This window comes from Hypanus sabinus, chromosome 4 (genome assembly GCF_030144855.1).
Source record: "Hypanus sabinus isolate sHypSab1 chromosome 4, sHypSab1.hap1, whole genome shotgun sequence".
Lineage (NCBI taxonomy): Eukaryota > Metazoa > Chordata > Chondrichthyes > Myliobatiformes > Dasyatidae > Hypanus > Hypanus sabinus.
The window spans coordinates 22,628,574-22,649,400 of NC_082709.1; the positions used below are offsets into that span (position 1 = coordinate 22,628,574).

Here is a 20,827-nt window from a genome sequence, read left to right on the forward strand (position 1 = left end):
TACGAACTCCGCGACCTGGGCCGCTGTGTCCTGGTCGAGGGAGCTCACCACGTAGTAGTAGCGGGTGTCTTCTGAGGTGATCTGGCGAACGTGGAATTGGGCTTCGGCTTGCTGGAACCATAGGTTCGGTCGCTGTGTCCAGAAACCCGGCAGTTTCAACGAAACCGCATGAACAGAGGCGGCGTCGGTCATTTCTGGTCCAAAAATCGTTTGGACCGTCGGGTCACCAATTGTAGCGGTGTGCTACACGCAGCACTAAAATTACGACACGGAGTCGGTAACTGCAGTCGAAGGAAAAAACTTTATTCGAAATCCTCAGCCTCACTTTTAAGCCTCCCTCAACTTGCCCCCCGTGGCGCAGAGGCTCCAAAGCTCTGTGCTCGCAAACCCCCGTAGGCTATCTGATTGTGAGCCGGTTCGGATGTGCCAGGAAATGGGTTGCCACAAGCTTTCAATTTTTCATTGATTAATAAAAAAAAGGTTCCTTTTTTGTACCATAGAGGATGACCTCATTTTTTTCACATTTGTAAAACAACCGTTTTCAGTGCTCATTCACTTAGGCTGGCAATAACTGCTTTAAGTCTCTGTGCATCTTTCTCACATTCCACATTGTCACCCAACGTACTGGATTGCAAACCTGGACATCTCCCTTGGTCCATTCGTTCAAATCACTCATTCAGATAGTGAACACGTGGGTCCCTGTGGTGCACCGCTAATTGCAAAGTTCAAACTTAATTTATTAACAAACTACATATACGTCATCATTTACAACCCTGAGATTCATTTTCTTGTGGGCACACTCAATAAATCTATAGAATAATAACCCTAACTGAATCAATGAAAGACCACCCAACTTGGGCGCTCAATCAGCTTCCCAACAGGCAAAACCTTGGTTATTCTTACTCTTTATTGTCTTCTGTTAACCAATTTCCCCAAGCCCTAATCCTGATGATGGGTCTTAGCCTAATATATTGACTGCTAGTTGATTTTCATAGATGCTGAGTTCCTCCAGCATTTTGTGAATGTTGCCGTATTTTGATTTTGTTTAATAGCATCTTGCATCAGATTGCATTTTATCTAAGGCCCTCAGAAAGTACATCTACAATATTCCCTTATTCATTCTGCCAGCTACAAATTCAATATAAAAATATCAAAAGTTATTTCCTTTCATAAATTCCCAATGATTCTATCTGATTCTATTATTCACCACTTCCTTCCTGTTGCAGGTGTCAGGCTTATGCATCTCTAGTTCCCCAATTTTCTCTCTCTACTTTTCAATTACATTTGCTATCTTTCAGTCTGTCAGAACCATTCTACAGTTGGAGGAATTTTGGGAGTTGACAACCAATACACTTACTGTCTCTATACCTACCTCTTTCCAAACCTTGGGGTGCAGGTCAGTAACTCCCATGAAAGAATTTAAGATCAATAACTATGAAGTAAAAACATTAAGCTTCAGTAAGAACCATTATGCTACATGAAGGTCATGGAAATAGTTCATCTGCGTCTTGTACCTCACTGAGTCGTGCTGCTGCAGGATCATAACAGTGGAACTAAAATAACTGACTGTCAAAATGACTACTCAATTTCAGTGCAACTGGCTATTTAGTCAAGCTGGTAATCCGTCAATGAATAAAAGAGAACATAACCTATGGGAGGAATACTTACTTTTCAAATTTTCCAGTCATCTTGAATCAATAGATCTTGATTCATATATTACCACTGCACTCAAAGCAAAGATTATTCTTTTTTAAAAAAAACTTTTCTAACAATTTAATATTAACCAAAATTGTATTAAAATATTTTGCATACCTTATCAATGACAGGATGCTAACCCAACAGACAGAGCACTGAGCAATAAACATTGCATTTTCACTTTACCTTTTCAGCAATCCATTGAAAACTGTAAAGCTTGACCAGGCCCACACTGTGTGTCACAATGAGTACACCCTGAGAAACAGTAGCGTCTGTTACATTGTTTCCAAAGATCTGAGGAAATGAAGAATAATGTACTTATGTCTCTTTTAAACTACATTATGTGAATTTCTATAGTACAATTTAACATTATAATTGAATTCTACCTGTCATCTTTTTATAATTAACACAACATTGATATTAGTTTTCTTATCAACAATTTCTCTATATTGCTCTACAGGTCTAATGCTTCCCACAGTTCAAATATCCAGGATACAGATATCTGGGGGGGGGGGGGGGAAATGTATTAAGGCAGCTACCACACTTACAAATAAATAATTTGTTTATGATGTTTTTAGTTATACTACAAGGATCACAGGAAGATACAGGACAGAAACAATCATCCTAAATAATTATGTTAATTGTTCTAACAACTCTTTTCCCTTTAATTATTAAATTAATTATTACCCATTAACATTAACTCAGAAACATTCCCAATTTACCTCAGTTCATCTTAATTCTTATGATTTCATCATGTTACTCTTATCAGTATCTGATGGAAAGCCTTATGCTTTGGATACTTCTTCATTATGGTTACACTTTGTCTTTGATACATTCTCCAACTCTGCCCTTTGATTCTTGTACAAATTACTCTATATTTTCAAACTAAAAATATAACAATTCCAAGGATATACATTGTATCGAAAGGACAGGCACGTAGGCTAGGGGATGAGGCGAACCTTGGTAAAAATTGAAATCAAATCCTTAGAAAGAGGTGACGTAGGATCAGAAGTTGCAGAATGGTTGCACATAAAGTTAAGAAACTGCAAGGATAAAAAGGTCAATCACAAACAAGAGAAAATCTGCAGATGCTGGAAATCCAAGTAACACACACAAAATACTGGAGAAACTCAGCAGGGTAGGTAGCATTTATGGAAAAGAGTAGTTGACATTTCCGGCTGAGCCCCTTCATCAGGGTAAAAAGGCCGTCACGGGAGCTATATACAGGCCTCCAAACAGTAGCCAGGATATCTGCTACAAATTATAATGGGAGATAGGCATTTCAAAAGGGCAAGGTTACAATAGTCATGGGAGATTTCAATATGCAGGTAGATAGGGAAAATAAGGTTGGTGCTAGGTCTCAAGAGAGAGAATTTGTAGAATGCCTATGAGGTGTGTTTCAGAGCAGCTTGTGATTGAGTCCTAGGGAAAAGGCTATTCTGTATTGGGTGTTGTTAATTGAACTGGATTTGATTACAGAGCTTAAGGTAAAGGAACACTTAGGAGCCAATGATCATAAAATAATAGACTTCACCCTGCAATTTAAGAGGGAGAAGCGAAAGTCAGATATATCAGTATTACAGTGGAATAAAAGGAATTATAGAGGCATGAGTGAGAAGTTGGCCAAAGTTGAATGAAAAGGGACACTTGCAGGGATGACTGCAGAACAGCAATGGCTCGTGTTTCTGGGAGAAATTCAGAAGGCATAGGATAGGGACATCCCAAAGGAGTAGTATTCTAAAGGCAGGATGACACAGCTGTGGCTGACAAGTCAAAAACAACATAAAAAGCACAAGAGAGGGTATGTAATGGACCAAAAATTAGCGAGAAGTTTGAGGATTGGAAAGCTTTTAAAAACCGTGAGAAGGCAACTAAAAAAGCTTTAAGGAGAGAAAAGATGAAATATGGTAAACAAGCCAATAATATTAAAAAAGATACAAAAAGTACTTTTTAGATATATAACAAGTAAAAGTCAAGTCAAGTCGTCACTTTTATTGTCATTTCGACCATAACTGCTAGTACAGTACATAGTAAAAATGAGACAACGTTTTTCAGGACCATGGTGTTACATGACACAGTACAAAAACTAGACTGAACTATGTGAAAAAACAACAGAGAAAACTACACTAGACAACAGACCTACAAAGGACAGCGTAAAGTGCACAAAAACAGTGCAGGCATTACAATAAATAATAACGGGACAATAGGGCAAGGTGTCAGTCCAGGCTCTGGGTCCTGAGGAGTCTGATAGCTTGGGGGAAAAAACTGTTTACATAGTCTGGTCGTGAGAGCCAGAATACTTTGGAGCCTTTTCCCAGATGGCAGGAAGGAGAAGAGTTTGTATGAGGGGGGTGCATGGAGTCCTTCATAATGCTGTTTCCATTGCGGATGTAGTGTGTAGTGTAAATGTCTGTGATGGTGGAAAGAGAGACCTCGATGATCTTCTCAGCTGACCTCACTATCCGCTGCAGGGTCTTGCGATCAGAGATGGTGCAATTTTCGAACCAGGCAGTGATGCAGCTGCTCAGGATTCTCTCAATATAACCCCTGTAGAATGTGATAGAATGTGAAAAGGGAGGCAAAAATAGATATCAAACCACTGGAAAATGTCTCTGGAGAGGTAGTAATGGGGGTCAAGGAACTGGCGGATGAACTAAGTAAGTATTTTGCATCCATCTTCATTGTGGAAGACACCGGCAACATGTCAGGAGGCAGAGTGAACACAATTGCAAATACTAGAGGTAAGGTAACACACACAAAATGCTGGAGGATCTCAGCAGGCCAGGCAGCACCTATGAAAAAAAGAGTACACTACAACTGTACTTCCCCCCCCCCCACCCCCATCGATGCTGCCTGCCCTGCAGAGATCCTCCAGCATCTGCAGATTTTCTCTTGTTCGTGACTAGAGAGCAGGTGCTTAGGAAACTGAAAGGTCCGAAGGTAGATAAGTCACCTGGACCAGATGCACTACACTCCAAGGTTCTGAAAGAGGTGGCTGAAGAAATTGTAGAGGTAATAGTAATGATCGTTCAAGAATTATTTAATTCTGGTATGGCTCCGAATGACTGGAAAATTACAAATGCTACTCCACTCTTCAAGAAGGGAAGGAGGCAGAAGGAAGGGAATTTTAGGCCAGTTAGCCTGACTTCAGTGGTTGGGAAGACGTTGGAGTCGATTGATAAGGATGTGGTTTCAGGGTACTTGGAGGCGTATGATAAAATAGGCTAGAGTCAACATAGTTTCCTTAACGGAAAATCTTACCCGGCAAATCTGTTGGAATTCATTGAGGAAATAACAAGCAGGATAGACCAAGGAGTATCAGTGGATGTTGTGTACTTAGATCAGGGGTTCCCAACCTGGGGTGCTCGCACCCCCTGGGGGTGCGAGATGGAATTTCAGGGGGTGTGACAAAGAGTGGCTTGTGTCCTTGAGTGACAAGCCACGAGTCATCACTCAGCCAGCTGCCAGTGTGCCTTGAGGAGTGGTAGTAATGTTTGTCCCAAGTATACTCCAGTCTCCCGCTGCCCGAGTCAGCGTTGAGGAATCTCATCAGTGTTACCTGGGAAGTTACACCTCAGAGTTAAGGAGTCTCATCAATGTTAGCTAGAAGGTTATGTCTCAGAGTTAAAAATCATCTCATAATGCCAAAATCTTTATATATCCCGAATCAACCATTGAGTAATGACTTGATGTTAAAACCAAACTCGCAGACAGTAGGTAAATTATTCAATTATAAAATTTTAAAAAGCTGCATTTTGATAAAAAGCAGCTGAAGTTAATGAATTTGTCTCAATTCATTAAAAAAGTTTTTGAATTTCAAATGTTTTTTTTCTCTTAAAAGGTTTTTTTCTTGAATCATTGATAATTTTGAATTGTTAGTTGAGGAGGTATCATGGTTAGAACCGAGGACTTTGAATCGTGTGATGGGAGTTCATATCTCCGGTAATCATTGGAAATAGGTGTGTAAATTCAGTAGAGAGTAGCCTAATAAGTTGCGTCGCGTCCCCGTAGCATTTCCACCTGACGATTTATCTTGGCGTAACCGCAGATAATATCGTAATATAATATTCAAAAGTGTATTTCTTGCGATACTTTGCTATAGGCGTGTCTGGTTGAGTAAAGCAGTCATCCCTGACTTAGTCAGATAGTTTTTCTCATATTAGCTTATATTTTTCTCTTTACCCTTAACCCTTCATCATGTCAAAAAGAAGGAAATGGAATGATGACTATGTGTGCTTTGGTTTCACTTGCACAACAGGAAATGATGGCTTGCAAAAACCCCAGTGCATTCTTTGTAGCGTTGTGTTTTCCAACTCAAATCTGAAGCCATCCAAGCTTCAAGAGCACTTCAAGAACAAGCACGGCAGAGCTAATGTTGAAAGACATGATGTCGAGTCATTGAAAATCAAAAGAGCTTGTTTTTGATTTTTGAAACTTTTCCAAAATTAAGTTTTGTTTCTGTTGAAAAACCACTACTTCTTGCTTCATACCAAGTGGTGTATAAAGTGGCCAAATCCAAGAAGCCCCATACAATTACGGAAGATCTCATCAAGCCATGTGCACTGGAAATGGCAACAATTATCCTGGGCAAAGAAGCAAGAAAAAAATTTGAACAGGTGCCCCTATCAAATAATGTCATTCACAACTGTATCAGTGATTTGAGTGAAGATATTGTGGATCAAGTCATCTCAGATGTCAGAGCTAGTCCTCTTAAAATCTCTATTCAGTTGGATGAGTCAACTGATGTCTCCAGTTGTAGTCAACTCGTCACGTTAGTGAGGTATGTCAATGATGGTGCTGTGAAGGAAGATTTCCTGTTTTGTAAAGATCTGAAAACAAACACAACTGCAAAGGATGTGATGCAGCTGGTGAAAGACTTCTTTGCCAAACATGATTTAGATATCAAAGTCATTGGTTCTGTGTGCACTGACGGGGCACCTGCAATGCTTGGAAATAAATCTGGCTTTTCTGCATTGATGAAAAAGGAGATTACAGACTTGCAAGTTACACATTGTTTTCTTCATCAACATGCTTTGGCATCAAAAACATTGCCTCCAAATCTGAAGAAAGTCATTGATACTTGTGTGAAGATCGTCAACTGGATCAGGGGGCGTGCTTTGAACCATCGCATCTTCAAATCATTTTGTGAGGATCTGGGAAGTGAGCAGTCAGTTTTGCTTTTCCACACAGAAGTTCATTGGTTGTCACTAGGACAAGCTTTAACCCGCTTCTGAACTGTGGGAAGAAATCAAAGTTTTTCTGGAGGAGCGTGAATGTGATCTGGTTGGGGCAATGGAATCACAGGATTTTGCCCAAATGCTGGCTTACTTAGCTGACATTTTCACTTGTATGAATGACCTGAGTGTTTCTCTACAAGGAAAAGGGGTAAACATATTGAAGGCTTGTGAAAAGTTGAATGCCTTCAAAGAAAAGTTACGTCTTTGGCGTCAAAAGGATGGAAAGAGGCAGTCTCTCAAATTTTCCTTCACTAGAAGAGATGGTTGATGATGCTGGATCCGTATCTCCTACTGTGCGTGAAGAAATTGTGGCTCATTTGGAAATGTTGTCAGAATCATTTGATGGATATTTTGCTGCTGGAGACCTGAAGATTTCAGAACAATGGATCATGAATCCACACTCCTACAATTTGGAGAAAATGTCAGATAAGGAAGATCTTATGGATTTGTGGACAAATCGAGCTCTTGAAATGCAATTTGAAAGCAAGACATTGGAAGAGTTTTGGTGTGCAGCACTGGATATGTTACCAAGACTTGGTGGAAAAGCACTCCATGTCCTCACTCCATTTTCAACAACATACTTTTGTGAATCTGGATTCAGTTCTCTTTTGTCAATCAAGACAAAATCTAGGAATCACCTGAACCCACAGGCAGACCTGCGGATCGCAGTCAGCAAGAAATTTCCACATTTTGACAAAATCATGAATGAGAAGCAGGAGCAAAGAAGTCATTGAATTTTACGTTCACAATTGGGATTGATTTTACTGCTTACAATGTTTTCTGATTAAATTAGATTCTAATTGCTCGATTTATATTTGCATTTTTTGCACTGAGTTAAAAGATTTTTTTAAGTTCAATTTGTTCACCCACAGTATTGTATGTGGTTCAAAGATTAGAAATTAGACTTCTTCATCTTCAAATGTGATATTACTTTTGTAGGGGGTGCAAACATTAATCAAACATTTCCTAGGGGTGTGCAGCATAGAAAAGGTTGGGAACCACTGACTTAGATTATCAGGCCTTTGATAAGCTGCCGCACATGAGGCTGCTTAACCAAGGTAAGAGTTCATAGTATTAATTACAGGAAAGATAGTAGTTTGGATAGATTAGCTGATTGCCATGAGGCAATAAAGGCAGCCTTTTCTGGTTGGTTATTGATAAGTGGTGGTGTTCCAAGGGGGTCCATGTTGGGACTGCTTCTTTTTGTGTTAAATGTCAATGATTTGGATGACCAAACTGATAGCTTTATGCCCAGTTTGTGGGCAATATAAAAGAGAGGTGGAGGGGCAGGTAGTGGACTTTCACGAGAATGATTCTGCAAATGAAAGGGTTATTGTATGAGGAGCATTTAATGGCTCTGGGTCTATACTTGCTGGAATTTAGAAGAATGAGATGGGATCTCATTGAAACCTATCAAATGTTGAAAAGCCTAGGTAGAGTGGATGTGAAGAGGATGTTTCCAATAGTTGGGTAGTCTAGGACCAGAGAGCACAGCCTCAGAAGAGAGGGACATCCATTTAGAACGGAGTTAAGGAAGAATTTCTTTCACCAGACTGTGAAGAATCTGTGGAATGCGTTGCCACAGGCAGCTAAGGAGACCAGGTCATTGGACATACTTAAGGTTGAGGTTGAAAGGTTCTTGATTAGTCAGGAGTGAAAGGTCATGAAGAGATGGCAGGAGAATGGAATTGAGAGGGAAAATAGATCAGCCATGTTGAAATGGTGGAGCAGACTCGAAGGGGTGAATGGCCTAATACTGCTGCTATCTCTTATGGTCTTTCTTTTAATAGTCTTACCAACTTGCATAAATACTTCTGCTACAAGGCTCCACTATATTTAAAATCTTTCATGTTAAGATTTATTTTATTTCCATATTCTTCCTACGTGTATAAATTTACATTTTTCTGGATTAAGCTGCATCTGCATGGGTTACCAACTCCTGAATGCAATATCTTTTGGACCATCAATCAGCTATTTCTGATTCAAACTAAGTATTTTTCAATACTATAACTCAGGGGTTACCAACCTTTCTCACACCGCGGACCAGTTTAATATCGACAATATTCTTGCGGACTGGCCGACAGGGGGGAGCGGTGTGGGTATTAATCATGACCGGAATATAGGTGATAAGTCAACTATAAGTCACTTATAAATGGCTAATAAACTCAATTTTGTTTCTAAAAAGGTTTATCTAACAAATTTAATATTAAACACACAGCGCATATTTTCCTCTCATGAACATAGTGATAAGTCAATTATAACTCACATAAGTCAATAGCATCATAACATTTTAAATAACTTTTGGATATTAAACACACAGCACATATTTTCCTCATATGAACATATAAAATTATTGCAACACATCAGTGAGAGGACAAAGTAAGGGCCGGAGGTCACTGAGCCGGGGTCGTGGCCGTCGCAGTCCGGAGAGAGCGACCGACAGAGCGAGGAGGAGTGCAACAGGGTACATGCCCCCCCCTGTAGGTAGGTAGGATCTATTGGCCGACAAAAGTTTGGATCGAGGGATGACTTTCAGTAGATCGCAGCGAGGTAGCTGCTCTGCTACTTACGAAACCCTGAGCCTGAATTAGGTTGTCTGCAAATATTTTAGCACTGGGTTCCCCACGAACATTCGGTGTGCTAAACAGGTTTAGAGGCAGTGCCCATCTATCCACGCTCCAGGCCAGTAGCAACGGCACTTATCGCCAGCCGCGCGAAGTGGCTGGTTAGCCGAGGCCAACCAGTGATCCCTGATGCAAGAGTATCACTGCGTTTAGGCGACTAATGACTTTGTGTGCATAATAACCTCGCATGTGTTCAAGTTCAACAGTGGGCGTGACAGGGAATGAGGAAAGATGCAGCTGATTCATATTGTTTCCTCGCGGCCCGGTAGCACATGCTTTGCAGCCCAGTGGTTGGGGACCACTATTATAACTGACAAATGGTTTTCAGCCTGAAATGTTAACTCTGTTTCTCTTCCCAAATGCAGCCTCATCAGTTGAGTGTGTCAAGCATTTCACTTACTCCAAAGCCTTAAAAGTTGAATGAGAATCAAGTTTAATATTACTGGCATATGTCATGAAATTTATAATAAGAAATACAATATAAAATTAAGATATGTCAGTAGTGTTAAAAGGATATAATATAGTGAAATAGTGTTCATGGGTTCATTGTTCAGTCTGAAATCTGTTGGCAGAGGGGATGAAGCTGTTCCTGAAATGTTGAGTGTGTGTTCCTGAACCTCCTGCTTGATGGCAGCAATGAGACAAGGACATATTCCGGCTGATGGAGGTACTTAATGACAATGTTGCCTTCTTGATGCATCACCTTTAGAAAGAGTCCTTGATGTTGAGGACACAAATGCTCATGATTGAGATGGAGTTTACAAATTCCTGTAGCTTTTACTGATCCTTTGCAATGTTCTCTCCATACCAAATGGTGATGCAACAATTAGAATTAGAATTAGAACTGGACACATCAGAAACATATTTAGCATCTGCTCATAACATTGCTAATTTCAGGACTTGGGTGAATGCATCTTAATTGCTTCAGAGTGTGGATATCTGTAGACTTTCAGTCTTGCCAGCTTTCCAGTAGTAAGTGATCTCAATAAAGCCCGAAAATGCAAGATACCTACAATGTGGATGCCAGCTATTGAGTTGTTTGAATCAGAATCAGGTTTATTATCACCAGCACCTGTTAACTTTACAGCAGCAAAACATGATAATATAGAAAGAAAAAATAGTACACCCTATCCTTGTTATATGCGTCTTCAGACAATGCAGATTCACAGTTATGCATCAAACCTATTTCTACGAACTTCTCCTTAACAGTTATGTGAGGCTGTTGGGACGAGAAGCACCACCTTCCCACCAATACAAGTCACGCGCACATGCCTCAAAGTCTCACTCCCGCCAGTCTCACATTGTTTTGGCAGTGCGTGGATGTGCAATCTTGTGCTCTTAAATTTTTGTTATTACCTACGGTGCACTGATATTGTGCTTGAAATATTTAACTATGCCTCCTAAGCATCCTATGTCAAGTCCTGGGCCATCGGCCAAGCGGTAGAGAACAGCTTTAACACTTGAAAAAAAGTTGGAAATTATGAACAGGGACGCATCAGGTGAAGGTAACACAGCTCCGGAACGCTACTTCAGCCTGGGTGAGTCCACGTTCAGAAACAAAGAAAAATGCTAAGAAATAAAAAGTGCAGTGATTGATTCATCACAAGTGTCTTCAAAGATTGTTACCAAAGAGCGTAACTCGATTATGACAAAAATGAAGAAAATGTTGAGTTTGTACATTGAGCATGAAACAAAGAAAAAAACTCAGTTCCGATCATCTTCATGTGAAAGCTTTGGAAATTTATGGTCACCTTTGTTCAGAGGCTAGTGAAGAAGTGTCAAGTGATATTGTTAGCTTTATTGCAATAGGGGATGGTTTTCTAAGTTTGTTAATAGTCACAGGCTTCACAACTTAGCTGTGCATGGTGAGCAAGCTAGTGCTAACCACAAAGCTGCTGAGTGCTCCCCTTTGTAGTTGTGGGCTACGATAGCTGAGTTAGGCATCACGCCAAAGCAGGTGTTTAATGCAGATGAGACTGGGCACAAATGGCAATGGACATGGACCCAAGTTTAGAACAGAGTCGGCATTTCAGTCATGCCCTGCAGTCAAGCCTTTTTCCCTACATGCAAACTGATGCTGAAAAACAAACTGCTGCCAAGCAAACAACCCTCACCACTTTCTTCAAACCGGTGTCATCTCCTGTTGCCGGCAGTTCTGAGAGTTCTGAGAGTTCTGTGAGTCTTCCTTCACCCGTTGCTGTCCTTGATGATCCTGACAACACACAACCCTCTAGCTCATTCACATAAAGCTGCCCGACACCACTGCACAACCACTCATCTCCCAGAGCCAACACCTGCCACTGTTGGTGAGTACTGCACACCCTAGTACATTAACTCTCTATGATTTATTACGTTGAATAGTACCTTAAATTGATGAAATATTATACAAATGTTGCCTTGTGGTACTTCTTTTGTGTCGTATTGGTATGAAAATGTGAATAAATTACAGATAAAACATATTTAGGGAGCCTTCCAGAAAGCATCCCTATTTTCTCTATTTAAATAATTATTCACACTATGCATTTTCCATACTATGCATTGCCTGCGAGGAACTTATCCCCGGCATATAAGGGGGATAGGGTGTAAATCAGTTATAGTAAGTATATATGTGTGAGTGAGGAGAGAGAGATTAGAGATATCTATCTAATAGGATGTCTTCCTCAGGTGACCATAGGAGGACAAGAGTCTGAGCCCTTCCTTGTACGCACAGGGGGAGGCATGGGTGTGTGCTAGCACTAGTGCTCTTTAACATCTTCCTCTTGTGTGTTACCAAGCTTCTCCACAACGAGATTGAGGACAGCAGCTTGTGGACGTCAGATTAGATGGTAACCTCTTTGACATCAGGAGGCTCCACATAACCACCAAACTCCGTAGACAGCGGGTCCTGGAGCTGCAGTATGCAGACGACTCTGCTCTCATGGCCCATACTCCAGAGGATCTTCAGATTGTCCTTGCTGTGGTGGTGAGAGCGTACAGCAGAATGTGGCTGACTGTCAATACCACCAAGACAGAAGTGGTTTGCCAATGGAGTACCAGTGTCCCACCCACTCTACCTGCCTTCACTGTTGGTGAAGAAAAGCTGTCAGCAGTGCGATTTTTCAAATATCTGGGGAGCATTCTGAGGATAGAGGCATTGACAACGACATCCAGAGCCGCATTGAACAGGCATCAGCTGCCTTTGGGAGACTTTGACGTAGAGTCACAGTATACCTAGCGGTCTGTGTCACCACCCTCCTTTATAACCGTGAAGCTTGGGTAACCTACTGCCATCACATCAAGTCCTTGGAGAGCTTCCACATAAGCTGCCTTCAGCGCATCCTGCAAATTACTCAGTACAAGCGGTTGCCTCACACTGAAATAATTGTAAAGACCAACTGCAGAAGTATTGAGGCCACGATCACCCAGCATCATTTGCAGTGGCTGGGGCACGTGATAAGGATGCCCCCATGTTGGCTAGAGTGTTATACACCCAGCTACATCATGGTCGACGCTCAGCTGGAGGGCCGAAGAAGCGCTATAAGGATCAGCTGAAGAATGCTTTAAGGAAGTGCAAGATCAGACCCGAGGACCTGGAGGATGTTGCTGCTGACTGTATCCCTTGGCGACAGCTCTGTAGAGATGGGGTTCGTATTCTGGAGATGGAAAGAATTACCAGAAGACAGCAGAAGAGAGCCAGGAGAAGGGGGGTGGGGTGTGTGTGTGCGCGCGCACGCACCCACACTTGCTTAAGAAGCTAAAATTAGAACAGGACATCATCATCATATGGGGATACTGATCTTCCCCAGCATTATTCTGCCCAGATGGACTAAGTGTACACTAAAGTATGAGCTTTGCAAAAAAGGTACGTTTGTAACTTTTAAATTTGAGATGAATTTTAATATCAGTAAATTTCTGGTACAAAATTACTGGATTCAGTTATGTTATTGTCACTCACAGCAGAATGAATTCAGTCATTACACTGGATACCAATTAAAATGAGCAGAAGAAAAAATGTCAGCCTGTGGAAGACAAGCTGGTCTATAGTTCAGGGGGATTCAGAAGCATTTTGCAAAGAGGGAAAGGTGTGATTTTAGAAAAGGGGTACATTGAGAAGCAAAGAAAAGCACCTCTCCTCCCAGACTTAAAGCAAAAACCTTACTTTGACTTCTTTATTTTCTTTAACTTTCATCTAATGGGAAACCAACACTGGCTTCTCTAGTCAGGCCTCTTCAAAGTTCCTGAAAAGTATATTAGTTCATGCCAGAATTATAATAATTGATAGACAGATCTCCTTTGGCAATGCTGTTGAGCAGTAAAATAGGAAAATTTCAAAGCCTCAAAGGTTCATTTATTATCCATATACAACCTGAAATTTGTATTCTCCAGATAGCAGTGAAAACAAGAAAGAATATGAAAGTTGCTCAGAGAAACAACAAATCCACCCCCCATACAAAATTGAACAGCATAATAATTTTATTATTATTTATTTAAAATACACATGCATCATCCTTGGAAGGGAGGCAATTTTGTTCGCTGTCACAATGACCAAGAAATGGCATTCCGCAAGAGCTCACATTGCATCACTGGCACAAATCTGAGAACTTAATAGAATCAAAGAATTATAAGCCTTGAAACAGGCCTCTCATGTTAGCCTTGTCACCCTGGGGAAAAAGGCACTGGCTATCCACTCTATCATGCCTTTTATCATCTTGAATACCTCTATCAAGTTGACTCTCATCCTTCTTTGCTCTGAAGATTGGTGGAGAGGCAGGTAGTGTTGAGGAAACAGGTAGGATGAAGAACTTAGATTCAAAGAATGGGCAAGAAAGTGGCAAATGAAATACAATGTTGGAAAATGCATGGCCGTGCACTTTGGTAGTAGAAATAACAGTGCAGACTATTTTCTAAACGAGGAGAAAATCCAGGAATCTGAGATGCAGAGGGACTTGGGAGTTCTTGTGCAGAACACCCTGAAGGTTAACTTGCAGGTTGAGTCAGTGGCGAGGAAGGCAAATGCCATGTTAGCATTCATTTCAGGAAGTCTAAAATATATGAGCAAGAATGTGATGCTGAGGCTTTATAAGGCACTGGTGAGGCATCATCCTGAATATTGTGAACAGTTTTAGGCTGCTCATCTTAGAAAAGATGTGCTGGCATTGGAGAGGGTCCAGAGGAGGTTCACAGGATGATTACAGTAATGAAAGGGTTATTATATGAAGAACATTTGATGGCTTTGGGTCTTTACTCACTGGGATTCAGAAGGATGGGGGGGGGGGGGGAGGTGATCTCATTGAAACCATTCAAATGTTGAAAGGCCTACAGAGTTGATGTGGAAAGGACGTTTCCCTTGGTGGGACAGTCTAGGACAAGAGGGCACAGCCTCAAAGGACATGCTTTCTAATGCAGACAGCAGCTTGATAATCTCCTCTTCACCCTCTCTAAAGCTTCCACATCATAACCAGAGTTTTATAGAGCTCATGGTCCTTGGCCCTTGAACTCAGTCTCTCAACCAATGAAGGCTAATATACCATATGCTTTCTTAACCATCCTATCAACTTATGCAGCATAGAACCATAGAACATTACAGCACAGAAACAGGCCTTTTGGCCCTTCTTGGCTGTGCTGAACCATTTTTCTGCCTAGTCCCACTGACCTGCACCTGGACCATATTCCTCCATACACCTCTCATCCATGTACCTGTCCAAGTTTTTCTTAAATGTTAAAAGTGAGCCCGCATCATCTGGCAGCTCATCCCACACTCCCACCACTCTCAGTGAAGAAACCCCCCCCCCCCCCCCCGCAATGTTCCCACTAAACTTTTCCCCCTTCACCCTTAAACCATGTCCTCTGGTTTTTTTCTCCCCTGTCCTCAGTGGAAAAAGCCTACTTGCATTCACTCTTATCTATACCCATCATAATTTTATATACCTCTATCAAATCTCCCCTCATTCTTCTACACTCCAGGGAATAAAGTCCTAACCTATTCAACCTTTCTCTATAACTCAGTTTCTCAAGTCCCGGCAACATCCTTGTAAACCTTCTCTGCACACTTTCAACCTTATTAATATCCTTCCTGTAACTTGGTGACCAAAACTGCACACAATACTCCAAATTTGGCCTCATCAATGCTTATACAACCTCACCATAACATTACATCTCTTATACAAGTTTCCCCCGCTATTCAAAGGTACAGCAGTCCTATGAAATGGTTCGTAAGCCGGAATGTCGTAAAGTGAAGAAGCAATTACCATTTATTTATATGGGAAAAAGTTGTGAACGTTCACAGACCCAAAAGATAATCTATCAAATCATGCCAAATAACATATATTTTGTCCAGCCCCAGGACTTATCTATTGTAATAGTTTTCCTAAGTTTTAACACATCTGTTTTTCTAACTTCAACACGTACTAGCACATTACCCTGTTCTACACTGACCTCACACTTGGCATAGTCCTACCCACTGGTGAATACTGAAGCAAGATATTGATTAAGGACCAGTTCTAACTCCTCAAACTCCAGGTATGTTTACTCTTTTTTTTAATCCCTGATTAATTCTACCATTACTCTAGGCATCCTCCTGTTCATATATGTGTAGAACACCTTGGGGTTTTCATACATGCCTAGGCCTTCTCAAGCCTCTCCACCACTGTGTTCAAAGCTCCAACTGATAAAGGCCAGTATCACATATGCCTTCCTAATTATGTTATCTAACAGTATTGTCACTTAAAGGTTTTCTAACTGATCATTAGTTGTCTCCCTCGGAATTTTTTTCCAGCATCTTACATTCGGCTGAAAGGTCTACAGTTACCAGTCTTTTTCCTGCTGCCTTTCTAAAAAGGTGGACTACATTTGGTCATTTATAGTTTGGGATAGAAACTGACTGTTAGCATGCTGAAATACTTAAATAGTTATTATTTTGCCACGTAACAAGTTTAAGTAGTTATTTTTTAAATGTTTTAAAGGTGTAGAATTAGTATTTATAAATAATGAGCAGCAACTCTGACTATTAGTTGTATACCAAGATCCTCAAGGGATAGCTAGGTAAAAATCCAGTGGCTAGTAACATCAAAATACTGAACAGTCAGAAGAAGATTTAAGTGACATGTTAAATCCCAGAAATATACAAAATGGTGCTTTTCTTTGCCACCACAGCATGACATCAAACATGTTTCATAAGTGCTCCAATCAAAGGAATGAAGCTTACAATTATCGATGGAGTAGATCATTTATCCTGCTTCTACACCCTAAAAATCAAATGAATTAAAATGGTTATAGTAGTGCTTTGTACAAAAATTGAGGTTTGCAAATAACTCATAATTAGGTGATTTTCAATACGACAAAAACACTAGCTCTGCTGAAGGCTGTTTCTTCATGGATAATATGAAATGTCAAATATAAGCAAAAAAAAGTTGTCATTATTAAATTGAATCCAGAGGGATATTTGAGTCAATTAATTCAGTAAGATTAACACTTAATGAGACAGGTTTCAAAAACAAGGCTCACCTTTTTGTCAATACCCATCATTCCGATAAACTTAAGAGGTAGAACACTGAACAAAGCTAAATGTAAAAGAATTGAGTGTTGATTTCTACCCTGAAAGACATTAAGTTAACATATTAGGAAATCAGACAGCAAACCAGTAAAGAAACATGCTAATATTTAATAGTTTGAAAACAGGATCCAATCCAATTCAGGAAAAGGTGGTGTTGGAAAGGTCACCACTCACCCAACACTGAACTGGCCTTCACAGGAGTACTTACATTAATTTCCAGTCAATTAATTAGCAATTACAAACCATCAACCTCCTATGCATCGTCAATTCACGTCCCTCCCATTGCTGTTAGGAGCATAATGTCAGTGGATGGACACCCTCTTAGGAATCCTGGCTGGCTGCATTGAGATTTTTGCCAGCCTTACAATTGTACAATAGAACTGACTAAGTGGAGATAAAAAAGAATTGGGTCTCTGGCTCAAATGGAGATAGAGAACAGGGGAAAAAGTCCAGAGTCTGGAAGTGGGAAGGGACAGAATGTTTGGGAAGGAATATAACACAAAACTTTAAAGTTCAGTGGATAGCAGAAAGCTTTGGTCTCAGTGGAGATAAATACGCTTTATAAAACAGGCTCAAGGTTATATAAAGACACACAGCCTTCCTTACAGACATTTGAAAGGGAAATTCTTGATGACGTTCCACAGCAGTGTCCTAATTACAGGTGGGTGTCCCTATATAAAACTTGGATTACCAATCATTTTTCACCAGCAGTACACATGGGGCTATCACATGGTTTCCCCAAACACCAATGATTGATGAGCAGCACAGAATTCATCACTTGACCATCTCAGGGATAGCCCAGTGGTTGAGTGGCCATCCACCTATTAGTATGGCAGAGTGAATTAAACCATCTGATTTTATAGCCCCAGTGATAAAAAATGTTTATGTACATGAATGGACTACAGATTAAAGTGGCAATAATAGGTGTCACCAGTAATAATTTTCAAAGCAGTTTCAGGTACTCAGTCCGCTGTTGGAAGTGGATTCCTGGTGTGAGCAAAGATCTACATGTTTCCTCTGCAGATAGTTTTCAGCAGTATTTACAAGTGAAATTGTTCCATTTGGAAATGCGAGCTAGGCTTTCTTCATTGCTTCTCATTGACTCTGCAAAATGAGTTACCAACATTAACTATTAGAACAAAATGATCTCTTCACTTCCATTGCAATTTCATTTGTTTTCTGAAATGATGATTGATAATTAAGGATATTTAATTTACCTATTGTTGATAAAGAAATCCGTTTAACTAAAACCCAAGTGATACTTATTGGCTAATAATCAAATACTTGTTGCAAATACTTCAAGTTTTTGTCCAAAAAACGGATTCTTCACTTAAAAAAAGCAAAACTATTTTCTTAGGTTGTTCATAAATTTCAGAAGTTCACCATTAAGAGGGGCTAATGGATTGGTGTCTGAATACATATTCTCTTTTACTGGTAAAAAAAATTATGCAGAGTCAAAGGAGCACTAAGACTAAAGAACCAGCAGAACTATCTTAAAGATCCAATTACAACTGAAATAGCAGTTAAACCAGCAACTTGGCATCACCACTACTCACCGATCGGGCGGCAGCCAGTTTGTTCTGTGTAGTCTTTACTACTAAGGTCTCTTGAGTATTGTCCCATGTCAAATACCTGAAAATTATCAATATTTGTGAAAACACCATAGTGCAAAAATCTATAGCATGGAAATTGATATTCTGTTCCATAGAACAAGATTGGAAAACAAGACTGAAAAACTAAAGGCATGATTACTGTATTGGAGGAAAATGAGGAATTGCTGTGTTCTCTGTTTCATGGAGACATGACTCAATAACTATCATCCTGTAGCACTTGCAGATACAAGAAAAAGTTGTGAACCCTTTGCAAATACCTGGTTTTCTACATTTATTACTCATAAAATGTGTTTTGATCTCCATCTAAATCACAATAATAGACAAACGCAATCTGTCTAAACTAATAATACACAAACAATTAGACCTTTCATGTCTCTATTGAACACTTTCTTTAAGATCACAGTCCCAGCTGGAAAAAGTATGTGAACCCTTGTTGAACCTCCTTCAGCTCCAATAACCTCCACCAAACATTTCCTGTAGCTGCTGAGCAGACTCCCACAATGGCAAGGAGGAATTTTAGATCATTCCTCCATACAAAACTGATTCAGTTCATCAATATTTCTGGGATACCTTGCATGTACAGTCCTCTTCAGGTCATGCCACAGAAACCCAATAGAATTAAGGTCTGGACTCTGACCTCACCATTCTAAAACACAAATTTTCTTTTTTTAAACCATTCAGTTGTTGATTTACTCCTGTGTTTCAGATCATCGTCTTGTTGCATCATCCAACTATTACTCTTCAGGTGATGGACCACTACCCTGACATTCTCCTGTAAAATGTCTTGATACAATTTTGAATTCATTGTTACCTTAACGGCTGAAAGCTGTCCAGGCTCTGAGGCAGCAAAGCAGCCCCAAACCATGATGCTCCCTCCACCGTGCTTCACGGTTAGGATGAAGTTTGGGTGTTGGTGTGCAATGCCCTTTTTCCTCCAAACATTGTGGTGTATATTTCTGCCAAAAAGTTCAACTTCTGTCTCATCTGTCCACAGAAGTTTTGTGGAACATCCACGTGGTCTTTTGCAAACTTGAGACACGTAGTAATTTTTTTTTTGGAGAACAGTGGTTTCCTCCATTTTGTCCTTCCATGAACACCATTCTTGTTCTGTATTTTTCTTATAGTGAACACATGAACAGAGAGTTTAGCAAGTTCTGGAGATTTCTGCAGGTCTTCTGCTGTTACCACTGGGTTCTTTTTCATCTCCTTCAGCATTGCATGTTGTGCTCTAGGTGTGATCTTTACAAGATGCCCAGTCCTAAGGAGAGTAACAACAGTACCAAATTTCCTCCATTTGTAAACAATTTTTCTTATTGTGGATTGATAAACACCCAGGTGTTTAGAAATGCTTTTGTAGCCTTTTCCAGCTTCAGCATCTCTACAATTCTTCTTCTAAGGTCCTCTGAAAGTTGCTTTTGATCAAGGCATGGTACATATTATCAGATTTTTCTTGAGAAGAGCATGCACTTCTACAACCCACACCTACAATCTCATCTCATTGATTGGAATACCTGACTCCAAATAGCTTTTGTAGAAGGCATTACCCCAGAGGTTCACATACCTTTTTTGAACCTCAACTGTAACTGTTTAAATGGGGACTATATAGGTTCTATCATAGGCTGGTATGGAAACACCAATGCCCTTGAATAGAAAAACCTACAAAAAGAAATTGGATCTAGCCCAGACCATCACAAGTAACGCCCTTCCCACCACTGAGTACATCTACACAGAGCACTGTTGCAGGAAAGTAGCATCCATCATCAAGCACCCCTGTCATTCAGGCCATGCTCTCTTCTTGCTGCTACCATGAGGAAGAATGTACAGAAGCTTCAGGACCCACAGCATCAGGTTCAGGAAGAGTTATTACCCCTATACCTTCAGGATCTTGAACCAGAGGGGATAACTTCACTTGCCCCATCACTGAACTTGTCCCACAACCTATGGATTAACTTACAAGGACTTTTCATCACATCTTCATATTTATTGCTTGTTTCTTTCTTTTTGTACTTGCACAATTTGTTGTCTTTTAAACAATGGTTATTTGTCCATCCAAAGGTTGCAGTCTTTCATTGCTTCAGGATCAGGTTTAACAACATTGGTGCATTCATGAAATTTGTTGTTTTGCAG

General features: G+C 40.3%; 1 protein-coding gene across 1 annotated transcript in view; it reads right to left on the reverse strand.

The window, feature by feature from the left end:
- The window catches only part of dcaf17 (ddb1 and cul4 associated factor 17), an 80,103-nt gene that overhangs the window by 22,585 nt on the left and 36,691 nt on the right, over positions 1-20,827 (reverse strand). Inside the window, exons 7-9 of the mRNA XM_059966579.1 lie at positions 18,644-18,719; positions 17,039-17,128; positions 1,882-1,989 (exon numbers count right to left, since the gene is read on the reverse strand). Coding sequence (XP_059822562.1) covers positions 1,882-1,989; positions 17,039-17,128; positions 18,644-18,719 — 274 coding nt within the window. The remainder of the gene's footprint in view (positions 1-1,881; positions 1,990-17,038; positions 17,129-18,643; positions 18,720-20,827) is intronic.